Source organism: Phyllopteryx taeniolatus, chromosome 4 (assembly GCF_024500385.1).
Source record: "Phyllopteryx taeniolatus isolate TA_2022b chromosome 4, UOR_Ptae_1.2, whole genome shotgun sequence".
NCBI lineage: Eukaryota > Metazoa > Chordata > Actinopteri > Syngnathiformes > Syngnathidae > Phyllopteryx > Phyllopteryx taeniolatus.
In genome coordinates this window covers 22,389,856-22,402,919 of record NC_084505.1, presented here as the reverse complement: position 1 = coordinate 22,402,919, position 13,064 = coordinate 22,389,856, and the positions used below count along the sequence as shown (strand labels likewise).

Genomic DNA, 13,064 nt, shown 5'->3' with positions numbered 1-13,064 from the left:
CTTGCATGTTGTATATGTATATGTGTATATACAAATTTTGCAGGCCATAAATGTTTTAAACTAAGTGTCACACACTAATCATCTACTAAACTCAAAGCACCTGTACATGTTTCCCCAGGTGTCATTAAATTACTTCAATTTGGTTCAATTGTCTCAGTTGGGTTCCGTATGGGGAAGACTGCAGACTTGCCAACTGGCCAGAAGACCATCATTGATAGCCTCCATAGGATAGGTAAGCCACAAAAGTTCAACGCTAAGGAGGCTGGCTGTTCACAGAGTGCTGCGTGCAAGCATATCAATGGAAGGACAAAATGTGTCAGGAGAAGATGCACCCGGAAAAGAGACGATTATCAAACAGAGAAGATTCAAGAATCTAGCAGAGATCCAGAAAGAGCGGAATGAGGCGGGAGTCACAGCTTCAAAAACCACCACATTCAGACGCATCCGGGAGATGGGCTACAACTGTCGGTTCCTCGGGTCAAGCCGCTTCTGAGCCGGAGCCAACGTAGGAAGCGTCTCAACTGGGCCAAGGAGAAGAAGGACTGGATTGTTGGCCACTGGTCCGAGGTCCTCTTTTCCGATGAAAGTAAAGTGTGCCTTTCATTCGGGAATCAAGGTCCGAGGGTTTGGAGGACGACGGGTGAAGAAGAGAACCCAAGCTGCTTGAGGTCCAGTGGGAAAAATCCACAGTCAGTCATGATTTGGGGTGCAATGTCCAGTGCAGGTGTTGGTAAACTCTGCTTTCTTAAATCCAAGGTCACTGCAATAGTGCCCATAACCGCCAGAAGCACCAAAACCTGGTTTGATGCCCACGCCATCACAGTGCTTGACTGGCCAGCCAACTTGCTGGATCTTCATAATACCCCATCTATGGCATTTTCAAGAGGAAAATGAGTGGCAGCAGACCCAAAAACAAACAAGAAAGCTGGGCTTCCATAACGTCCAGGCAATGGCACAGGCTGATTGCCTTGTTGCCACGGCGCATCGAGGCAGTGATTAAAGCAGAGGGATTCCCAACCAAGTATTGAAGATTAACATAGTGTTTTGAAAGTACCATATTTGGATTGATTTAATGTGACCCTAATTTCCATTCGTGGTGAGGTGCTTATTTTTTCAAATGCGGTCCCGTCCCATGTAGAATGTTATAGTTCATAATATTTCCTTTAATAAAGACGTCACTTTGCGTCTGCTGGAATGTTTTTCTTTTGTTTTATTGACTCAAAGTGTCACAGTCTCGAAGTTTCACATACGTTTGCTCTAAGTGATGGGTGATACCGTAACTGACCTTGCTTAGGCTCTACAACGTATTCTGCAAATAAAAGCCCCAGAAACAAAGTTGTTTTGAAGCAACAATTTTGCACTCCGCCGCTTAGAAAAAAATGTTGTCCCTGACACTAGGCTCACCAGTCTACACGCAATTTGGTGGGCATGTCTACAATAACAGGAGGCACCACCACGTCTCAAAGACCCCGAAATGGAACAGGTAGCTGGCCATTTTGTTTTGAAGCAGGTATTTCGGACTCGGTCGTTCTCCCTGGAAAGCAGCCCCTGACACCACTTTTGCCAATCAATACCAAATTTGTTGGGTGTACGTATCTCACCAGTGAAACCAATCAACACAAAATTTGGTGGAGATGTCTAGCAGAAGAAAAAGACTCAAGGACCCATAGCAAAAAAAAAGGAACAGGAAGGTTTCATTAATCACTATGATATTAGGCAAACGTGTGTGTTACAACACAAGACACACAAAAAGTCTCAATGACCCTTGGCTAAAATTGAACAGGAAGTCAGCCATTTTGGTTTGAAGCAAGTATTTCAAACTCATTTACGTCCCTTGGAGAGTTAGAAAAAATTAGCCCCTCACACCAGTTTCACCGATTGATGTGTAATCGGGTGGTCGTGTGTACCCTAACAAGATGTGCAAAAAAAAAAAAAAAAGTCTTAAGGACCCATGCCCCAAAATGAACAGGAAGTCAGCCATTTTAGTTTGAAGTAGGAAATTCCAGCACTCGTACTTTTACAAAGTCAGACTAGGGAACTCTCCAAAATGAGCCCCAATTGGGAGCAGGTCTACTCTTTTTTGGTTGGCCAATCTCATGTCATGTGAGCAGAGTACGGTGTCAAAATTTGATGACCATTTTGAGGAGTTGACACGAAAGAGAAGGTTCAAAAGTGATCATTATTGTTATCGCAAATTAGGTAAACTGTCCTTGTTTTCCCCTGAGCTGTTGACTCGAATGCTTTTGCGTAATTACTATTCGTCCCCCCCATCATGTCCCCCCCCCCCCCCCACCCTCCTCATCCCCCGTCGCCCACCCCCTTCCCTCTGGGAGGACGAGAGCCATACAGTAGAGCAGAAAGAGAGCGAGAAAGGCTGAATAGAAGGGAGTTCACCCCGGGTGCTTTGGGGAGCTGCTGGGGCGGAGTCTCATTGCTGTTATTTGGAAAAGCTTTTGATGGATGATTGCTCTGTGCAGTTGTGTGTGTCGAGGGAGGGAGTCCCTCACCACTCCCTCCCCCTCCTCGCTCCCCCCTAGTGGCTGGCGTCTGTGTGCACAATGACTCAATGAGAGGAAGCCGAACAAGGAGAAGGAGGAAGAACGTCGGCACGGAGCAGTCAAACCCAAGCAGAGCACGTCCTCCATCCTCGGTGTCTGGTTCTAGTTCTGGTTGTCCCACCTCACCTGGGCGGTCTGAGCTCAACTCCTTCCTTGTGCGTCCACTTCCTGGAGGAGGCAGCGCTCCTGCATCTCTGAGCAGGATGCCTGCTCGGACAAGCAGGAATGCAAGGAGGTCAATGGGATGTGGGTGGGCGTCCCCCTCGCTGGTGGCGGTGGTGATGGTGACGGTGACGGTGTTGGGGCGCCCGGGTGGCGCGCAAGCCTGCCCGCCTCCCTGCAGCTGCCTGGGGAACACGGTGGACTGCCACGGCCTCGGGATCCACGCTGTGCCCAGAAACATTCCCCGGGGAGCTGAAAGACTGTAAGTAACACACCAATGTGTTTGTGTGTGTGTGTGTGTGTGTGTGTGTGTGTGTGAGAGCAAGAGAGAGATGGAAAAAACAGGTTTCGTACAGTGGTTGAGCGGTTGGTGTCGCAAACGGTGGAAAAAGTGGAAGCTTATGATGCTCAACAACCTGAAATCGGTACAGGTAAAGCATCACTCTCCGAAACATCCGTTGAATGGAGCTTTTTGTTGATGCTGAGTTCGAGTGCAGACTTTCCCCGGCTTTGCGCAAACGCCTGCTCTAGCAGTTTGGTGTTTTCATCAGTGGTGGTTGTAGTAAGCCTTCCGCTGTGTGGTTTGACAAGAACAGATCCGGTTTCCAAAAACTTGCCATGGGTAGCGTAAATTGGACTACATACGTTGGACCATAAAACACCACAAACTGAACAGCCGTCAAGGAGAGAAAAACGTTTTGCCAAACGACAATTTTGCAACACTGCTCCAATGTAATTTTGCGAGGCACGGGCAACACGCTTCCAAAAACCGCAAAGCCGAAGGTGTCAAATGCTGATGACCTCACGTTTGTCCAAATGACACCTGAAACGAAATGGAAAAAAAGTCTATGATGACTTTTGGGACACTTGGTATATAATCGTCTCATATTTGTTTTTACTACATACACACAACCATTGATGAAGAAATCGTTGTGAAATCAGAAGTCATGGGAAATATTTTTTTCAACTATTGTTCAATTTATTTTGAAGAGGGATTTTGAAAAAAACAAAAAAAAATGCCTGCCCTATCTCAACGTTATTAAAAGTAAAGACAATTTGCGCTGGTGGTTGAGTGGCACATGTGCAGCTCGGGTTCGATTCCCAGCCAGTGCCGCTCCAAGCCTGGATAAAAAAAATGGGTTGCGTCCGAAAGGGTATCTCGCGTAAAATCCGTGACTCACTTTGGTGAGCGCAAAGTCGCAATATTAAACGTGAAGACAATTTGCAATTTTTGGTACATATAGAAACACATTTGCAGAAAGTAGACAAACATGATTTGCGCATTCCAAAAAAAAACCATGCATGTTGGGTTAATGAACATTCTAAATTGACCATAGGTTTGGCTTCATCATAGTGTCCAAACTGTAACCAGCCCCGGTTCACAGTATATCTGCCCTGCGACCAGTCCAGGGTCACTCAGGTTTCCAAGTAGGGTTTCAAACAAGGGTTAGGTTTTCAAATGAATGTTTCCGGCTAGTGTTAAAGTGTCAAATCGGGGGTTTCAAACCCGTGTTGCCAAGTTTAGGGTTTGCATGGTGATATAGTGGTTAGCACATCTGCCTCACATTCAGGAGATCCAAGTTCGAACCGCCGTTGTAGCATCTCTGTGTGGAGTTAGCATGTTGTGCCCGCACTCACGTTGGTTTTCTCTGGCTACAACGGCTTCTTCCCTTATTCCCAAAACATACAGTATAGTATGCTGGGTTAATGAACCAATTTGTCCATAGGTGTGAATTTCAGTGTGAATCTTTGTCTATACGTGTTCTGTGATGAAATGGCGACAAGTCCAGGGTGTACCCCGCCTTTCGGTCAATGTCAGCCGGGACAGGCTTCAGCTAACCGAAGAACCTCGTGAGGATAAGAACTATAGAAAATTGATGAATTTAATCAGTAATCCTATTAACACATGGTGGTGTAATGTGGTGGTTCACATGGTGTGGAGTGTGGGTCAGTTCAAAACCGCATGAGCCTTTACTGACAGTCAACCAGTCTGTTAATCTGTTCCAAGCCCCTTGCCCCCCCCCAAAAAAATCATGAAAAAAAAAAATATATATATATTTTTATATAAGAAAAATAGCACTCTGTAATATTGTACTTTATGATAACATACAATAATTACATAAAGAGAACGTAAAGAAATTCAACAGTTCAGTGGACATGCTGCGTACCTTGGCCAGTGGGTGGCACTATAATACAGATGTACAAACATTCGGAGACGTCTCAACTCCTCAGTAAGACGTCGTTCTTCGCAGAGGATAAAAAATACATGCATGTATTTCAAGGCACAACTCTACAGTGGACTATTATATATAGTTCACTATATGAAAATCTCTATAAAGTGATGGGGGAGCGGGGAATTAGTGAATGATTCCGAACTCAGCGACTACATTTGGAATCATTCACTCATTGCCTAATCCCTCATCGCGATGCAGAATATGGATTTTGATATACATTGTATGGATTTTTATATAGGGAACTATATAGTCCACTGTACAAAAATCCCTATATAGTGATTAGGTAGTAGGGAATTATTCCCAACACAGTCCCGCATCAGCTATTTGCAGCAGGAATGATGACATCAGGGTGTATAAATAAGGAAACACTCCAAGTGCGTGCGTGTGCGTGTGTGTGTGTGAATAATTGATGCTAGCACACACACATTATCCTGTCCCTCCTCCATCGTCTCCTTTGCGGGTCACTGCAGGTGGATGTTTTCATCGGGAAAATGGTGTGAGAAAAAAGTGCTGCAGAAGTGTTGGCCCGATCGAGAGGCTGAACACGCCAGAGTGGAGAACGGGTTTGTCATGTACGCGATTTCCTGGAATGGAAATTTGACCTGTTTTGACATTTAACAGCAACAAAAATACCATAAGTGGCATTTTTTACAACCTGAAATTGGATGAATTTTCCTAAAGTGACCGAAAATACAGGAAAATTCAAATACAGTCGTTTCCTTGCGATACGAATGACCCAACTTATGAGTTGTTCAAGATTCGAGCATCATTTAGCTGATTTTTGCTTTGACCTGCGAGCGCAAACTTGAGATACGAGCGCTGTATGGTGACATCGAAGTCAATTCAATTCACTTCACATTAAGCTGCACTACCTAAAGAAAGGCCCTGTTAACTTCATGCTAATAAAAAATGGGAAAATACCATTGAAATGCTAATGATTAGCCTGTGAGCAACGGATATTTGAACACAAACACTGGTGCAACACATGTAGACAGACAATATCCCAGTTCTTACAGGCATATATTCTTTGAACCTGCATATGTCATAAAAGTGTGGATATTTTATATGAGACGGTCATGAGAACTGTCTGCGTTCCCACCACATTTGCACAGGTGCCGGCAAACACATGCAACTGTTTATCTTTGAAGGCTTATGAAGAAATCTTGAAAGAGTATCAAAGTCACAATGGCTGATATTTTTTTCTTGTCCTGAGTAAAATAGGACATCGCATTGTTAAAATAGGATATCGCATCGTTTGATCGTAGACGTTTTTGTCCGAAAACGAGTGGTGTAAAAAATTCACTTTCCCTTTTCTCGGAAACATTGATTAAGGATTAATTATCCATTCATTAATCTCAGACAGACTATTACTACATTTTTACAAAAGATTTGTAGTTACTAATTATCATGAGGATATTCTTGGCCTGATCATAAATGATCCAGAATATACCACATGTCCATGGAATATGAAGCGTGTGTAATGGTTAAGATGGAGCCCGGGATGAAAGGGTGAGGATGGAGTTTTGAAATGATGACGACTGAGTAGACTGGGGTGAAAGGATGATGGAGGTCAAAGGATGAGAATGAAAGGGTGAAGCTTGTTCAGATTAGGGTGTGAAAGATTGAGGACTGTTAAAATGGAGGTGAAAGAATGAGAATGTTGCTGAAAGGATTAATGAAGACTGTTGAGATGGAAGTGAGAGGATCAGGATGACATTGTGAAAGGATGAAGATGAAGTGGTCAAAGGATGCATTTTATTACTATATTGATGAAAGCAAGGAGATTGTAAAGATGGGGGGAAAGGATGAATTTGGAGGGAAAGCAAGCCATGCGGTTGGAGGTGAATGGATGAAGGCGGAATGATGAAAGGATGCATATTTTATGAGGTGAAAGGATGATAACAGGTGGAAAAAATGAAGATGGTTTGGATGGAGGTGACACAATGAGGATGACTTTGTGAAAGGTTGGAGTTTAAGTGGTGAAAGGATGAGTATGAAAGCATAAATATTGTTCAGGTTGAGGTGAAAAGATGAGTTTAAAAGGATTCATGTTAAGATCATATTCATCTTAAGGGTGAATAAAGATTGTCAAGGTGGAGGTGAAATGCTGAAAAAAGAAGGATGAAGATTATTAAGATGGCAGTGAAAGGATGAGGGTGTAGTGGTGAAAAGATGAAGATTGTTAAAATGGAGATGCAAAAATGAGGATGAAGGTGAAAGGATGAATATTGTTCAGATTGAGGTGAAAAGATGAGTTTAAAAGGATTCATGTTACGATGGAGCCCAATTAGCATGCAAAGTGTGTGTGTGCGTGTGTGTGTGTGGGTGGGTGCGTGTAGTTAACAAAATGAACCAGATAACAAATACTAGAATTTTTAAAAATACTTCTTGTTTCCACGAAATAAAAATGAGATTTAAAAAACAATAAATAACTGTCGTAAATAACAGCATTGTCTGTTATTAAAACTAATTAAAATGAATTCTAGTTATAGCAAAAATAGTCTTCCTTTTTGTCTTTTCCATTTATTTTGCAAATGATCTTTTTTTGGATTGATTTGAAGTTTATTTATTTCGGCTATTTGATTTGCGGTTGGTTGTTCATCTGTTGGTTAGTAAATAATACATGTGTAAAAAAATGTATCATTTATTGAATTTTTGAGATTGTTTAAAATCTCAGACCTGCTAAATATCCTGTATTACAAAACAGAACTGAAAATAAAGGTAAAACTAAACTAAAAACTAAGCATTTTAAAAAATATAAGAAAACCTAATCAAAGAAACTGCATTTGAAAAAGAAAAATTCCAAGTGAAATCAAATCTAAACATAAAGTAGTACTGGAAGTAATACTTATTAAAGGTCAAGGAACCTTTGGGCTGAGGTCTGACCTGAACCTTTTAGTTCCAAGGGATACAAGTAGTAAGAACTACTGTAATAGTTCTCGGGTAAATGTGGCTGCTATCATCATTAGCGGTATCATCATCATCATCATCATCTTCAGTACAGGCAGGACAAGGTCACACGCTCATGGAACATGACACCACATATGCGCACGCACATACACGTGCACACTCACGGGTACGCACCCAGCTTACCTCTCCCACAAAGCTTTGAGGCAAGAATGACATCATCACTCGTGTGCCGTCAATCAAAGCACACAAAGAGGTTTGTGGCGTGTACTGTGTGCGCGTGTGTCACACACCACACACACTAGCTAAGTGTTTCTGTCTTTTTAAAAGCAAAATGTTTAACACAGCACGCGTACAGGATGCTATGAAATGGCGTACCTAAAGAAGTGACCACTGAGAGTGTGTGTGATTTATTTGTTTTCATACTTGTGTGTGTGTGTGTGTGTTTCATCTATTTGCATTTTCCATCTAATATGTGTATATTTTTCTAATATCTGGCTATGTTTTTCTAATAGTCTTGTTTTTATTTATAATACTTGGAATAATATTTGTGTATTTTTCCATCTAATATTACTTTAATTGTGTAGTTTTTGTAGTTTTTTTCATTATTTTCTGATCTTTTAATCACTTTGTTGAGTCGTAATATTTTTTGTATAGATTATTATTATTATTATTATTAAGATTATAACATTTAACATAAAATGTTTTTGTATTTTTGTATTGTAGTATTTCCCACTGTTATTGTTTTCTAATATTTTATTTTTAATATTTTTTCCAAAATGTATCCAAATTGTTTTTCTGTAAACTGTGTAGGTTTAATCTATTATTTTGTCTACTTTTCAAGTGTTTTTTTAAATTACTATTACATATTTTGTTCTCTTTTGTATTTTTACCAATATGTTTCCATTTTGTCTAATTATTTTATAAATATTCTTAAATATTTTCATATTTTTGTCAAATATTTGTCAGCTAACATTTTTGTTGTAATTATGTATTTTCTGTAATTTTCTATTTTCTTGTCTAATAATTTTCTAAATTTCTGCTTAAAATGTTTTTTATAATGAATTATTTCTTTAGCTAATATTTTTGTCATGTTATTTTATATTTTCCTATAAAGGTTTGTCTGTTTTTCTTTTTTTACCATCAATTTGGATTCTTTTGGCATATAGTCCCAAAATTCTCATTTTTTGGGGGTCAAATATTGTGCTATTTTTCATAATATTTTGTATTTTCCACCAACATAAAATCTAATACAGTACTTATTTTTACGTCCAATAATTTTATCTTAAAATATTTGTTGTATTTTCATCAAATATTTTGGCATTTTGTCATCTAACCATTTTGTATTTTCCACTAATAATTTCACATGTTGTCTAATAATTTCATATAAGTTTAAAACTATTTTTTAAATACAGTATTTGTTTATTTTTCATTGACTATTTTGGTATTTTTAATTCTGTAATTCTTGGTCTTAATATTTTGTATTTCTCTGTAATATTTTGTCCAATATTTGTGTATTTGTCCTATTTTCAAAATCGTTTTTCTTTTTTTTATGTATCTGTACTTTCTATTTGTTTTGTGATATTTTATGATATTTCTTCCTAATATTTGTGTATTTTTTAAGTGCAGTATTTTCGACCTAAAATGTTTTATTTTTTATTTTTGAGCTTTTGATTGTTTATGCTTACTTTCTGCATGTTTGCTGATTTCACAGCTATTATTGTCATTTATGAATTTTTTTTGTTTTGTTTACAAATATTAATGAGAACGTGTTTGTGTTGCAGGGATCTGAACGGGAACAATCTGACCGTCATCACCAAGTCTGACTTTTCCGGTCTCAAGCATCTGCGAGTACTGTGAGTGTCCCCCAGAATTGCATCTCTCTTCGTTACCACGTGTCTTCGGTAGCGTCATCTCCCACCCCAGGAATGTGGGAATGTCGCCCCGGCAAAACACACGAAAGGCCCAAAAGTGCTGACGCGGTGTCTGTATCACGGGGCTGGCGAGACAATGACATTTTCCCAAATATCTGTCACGACATCATTTGCTGATCATTCTGAATTTTTCTACTACCTCCAAGGCGGAACACGATCCGTTGCCAAATGCTGGTGGTGAACTAGCCGTTTTCCCCATCCCAATAATAATAATAATAATAATAATTAATGTTGTATGTTAGTATATTTATTTATCATTTGTATATTTTTCATCTATTTCATCATTTTAAAATATATATTTTTTTAATAACATTTGTTGACTCATATTTTGTAACAATCTCCAGTATTTTTGTTTAAGTATCTTTTTCACAATATTTTCACTTTATTCGAATATTCAGACATTGTCTATCTAATATCTTATGATTGTTTTGTACTATCTTTATCTCAGTTTCTCTTTTTTGTGTCTATTTTGTGATTTTGTCTCACATTTAAAAAATCCATCTTTATATTTTAACAACATATTCATGTATTTTTCATGTCATATTTTGGGGGGGAAATGTTTTTGTGCTTTGCAATATTTTTGCATTTTTGTTGGTTGGGAAACAATTTTCCCAATCCTTCTGGACTTTGTGAAATTGTGTGTGTGTGTGTGTGTGCGTGTATGTATGTATGTGTGTTTGTGCGTGTGTGCGTGCTTATGTTCGTGCGTGCCTGTTTGTGTGTGCCAGTCACCTGATGGAGAACCAAATCCGAGAGGTGGAGCGAGGAGCTTTGGATGAGCTGAAGGATCTGGAACGACTGTGAGTGTGCACGACATAAACAACTAGACACAAATACACGATACACTGGTACCTTAACTTACTAGTGCACCCAATCTTTGAGTTTTTACAATATTGAGCTGTCATTTTGTGTTGCGAACCAAAATTTGCATCACAAGTGAGCTTGTAACTCAGATTTTTGTTTAAGAGGGGGAAAAAAAAGCAATTTAGGCACTGTGATGTTCTGGCACGTGAGCAAGGAGAGTCAAGGTGGCCGATGCCGGTCCGCCATTTATTGAACAGGACAAACAGTAAATTGAAATCACTCGCAAATAGCTGTTGTAGGCCACAACTCACACTCAGACGCTCACACGCAGGCGACCTGGCCATGTGTGTGTTCGTGTGTGTGTGCGCGCGCGCGCGCAAGCCTATGTATGTGCATGTCTTATGCGTGTGTGTGTGTGTGTTCAGTCGCCTCAACAGGAATCGTCTGATGCAAATTCCGGAGCTTCTGTTCCAGAAGAATGAAGCTTTGTCACGACTGTGAGTACACAAACCTTTTTGCTTTTTTCTCAATTGGGCTCCCTATCCTGGATACTTCATTGGAATCTTTCTCCCTCTCAACATTACCCACAATATATCAGGAGAGTTTATATGGAAGCGACGTGTGTGTATGTGCGTGTGTGTGCTTGTATATTAAGCAGCCTCAGTGTGTGTGTGTTTGCGTGCGATGGATTTACGGAACACGCAAAGTCCATCTCTCTATTCCCAGATGGGAGTCAGCGTGTGAAATTGCCAAAGTGCCACACACACGCCAACAGGTTTTCACACATCCACTCGTCTCCCTCAGTGCTTTCAGACAATTTGTAGGTTTTCCTCACTCAAAAGATGGAACAAATTAGTTTCCATCTGTGTGAGGTGGATTTTTACATAAGTGTACTAGACTTACTGTATGTGCGTTTGCGTGTCCTTCCTAGCCGAGCAGTGAGGTCCTGAAGGAGCGCCAAGCCAGTGGGAAAGTTTGCCTTTCTCACCCGCTGACATGCAAACAAAAGACGGGATGAGGAAGAGCGGCGGTGAGGAGACAAACCCGAGAAAAATGTCAGGAGAGCAAATATTAACACACACACACACACACACACACACGTCCAGCTGTGACCAGCTCCAGTCAACATAATCTTCTGACCTCTTGAATCCTGGCAACGGAACTCTTGACGACCTGCTGGGAAAGCATCTTTAATATCTGTGTGCGTGTGACAGTGTTGTTTGCAAATACTGGTGATGCGTTCAAGTGTCATTTTTCCACACTGGTGATGCGTTGAAATGCAGCAGTTTCTCCATATTGGTGATGCGCTCAAGAGTTGCTGTCGTTTCCAAATACTGGTGAGACATTCATGGGTTGTTTCCTTACACTGGTGATGCGTTTGAGTGTGTTGTTACTTCCTAAGACTGGTAAGGCTTTCAAATGTCATTGTTGTTCATTGTGTTCAAGTGTCATCGTTTCTTCAGATAGATAGATAGATAGATAGATAGATAGATAGTGCTGCTGTTATTTCGTCACACTCATGATGCCTTCAAGTGCTGTTGTTTACTCACACTGGTGACACGTTTAAGTGTCACTGTTGTTTCTTCACCGTCATGATAGTGTCTGAAGCATAATGTCGGCCTCCAGCGGAGTGTTCAAAGTTGAAAGGTTGTAGAAGTTGGAGGCCTTCACGGTGCTGTTATACGACTACACATTTTTGTGTGTGTAAAGAAAACAGCACATTTTACACTCGAGTGAGCTTGACTTCTTATTGTTTCTTTCATCCTGTGTCTCGGAGTCGGGCTTTTAAGCCCAAAAGAAACAACACTGACTTCATCAGAAGGTGGAGTGTTGTTTCTTTTTCACTACACTGCAGTCATTTTCCTTTGCAGGTTGTTTTAAGTCCAAATGGTGCTTGTGAAAACGTTTTGATGGTCTTCTTCTGTAGACTAAACAGTCTTCAGCGTTTGCTTCCCACATGCTGTGAACTGAAACAATATCGCGCTCACACTATTGATGTCAATGCTGAGAGTCGAGTGTTTGCGCTAACGTCGGGCGTAAAAACAAATATTTCGCCTTCCCTCCTTTTTATTTGTAACATGTTTCAATTGCATTCAAATGTTTCTCAGCATATTGAAAAAAAAAATAGCGTCTGATCAAATTTGATTGAAATGACCTAATGGAAGGAATTGTAATAATGAACAAATTAGTTTTTGTAGCAGCCCATGGGATATTCCCCAAAATTGACTATTGGAGGCAAAATGGCCGACTTCCTGTGTGTTTTAGAGTGTGGCTTCTTGACTCTTTTTTCATGTTCATCATGTTCACGATGAACGCATGATTTTTTTCTTCACATTGGTGATGCATTTAGGTGTCATTGTTTTACCACAATGATAATGCGTTCAAGTGTTGCCATTTCTTCATATTGGTGAGGCGTTCAGTGTTGTGTTTTTAAACAAGGAATGCGTTGTTGTTCAAGTGTCATT

The 13,064-nt window shown here is 40.2% G+C and overlaps 1 protein-coding gene across 1 annotated transcript in view; it reads left to right on the top strand.

Annotated features, from left to right (window-relative positions):
- The first annotated feature begins 2,414 nt into the window (after positions 1–2,414).
- LOC133476786 (slit homolog 1 protein-like) overlaps positions 2,415–13,064 on the top strand; it is a 42,480-nt gene continuing 31,830 nt past the window's right edge. The window contains exons 1-4 of the mRNA XM_061770646.1: positions 2,415–2,982; positions 9,646–9,717; positions 10,524–10,595; positions 11,025–11,096. Coding sequence (XP_061626630.1) covers positions 2,567–2,982; positions 9,646–9,717; positions 10,524–10,595; positions 11,025–11,096 — 632 coding nt within the window. The 5' untranslated portion in view covers positions 2,415–2,566. The remainder of the gene's footprint in view (positions 2,983–9,645; positions 9,718–10,523; positions 10,596–11,024; positions 11,097–13,064) is intronic.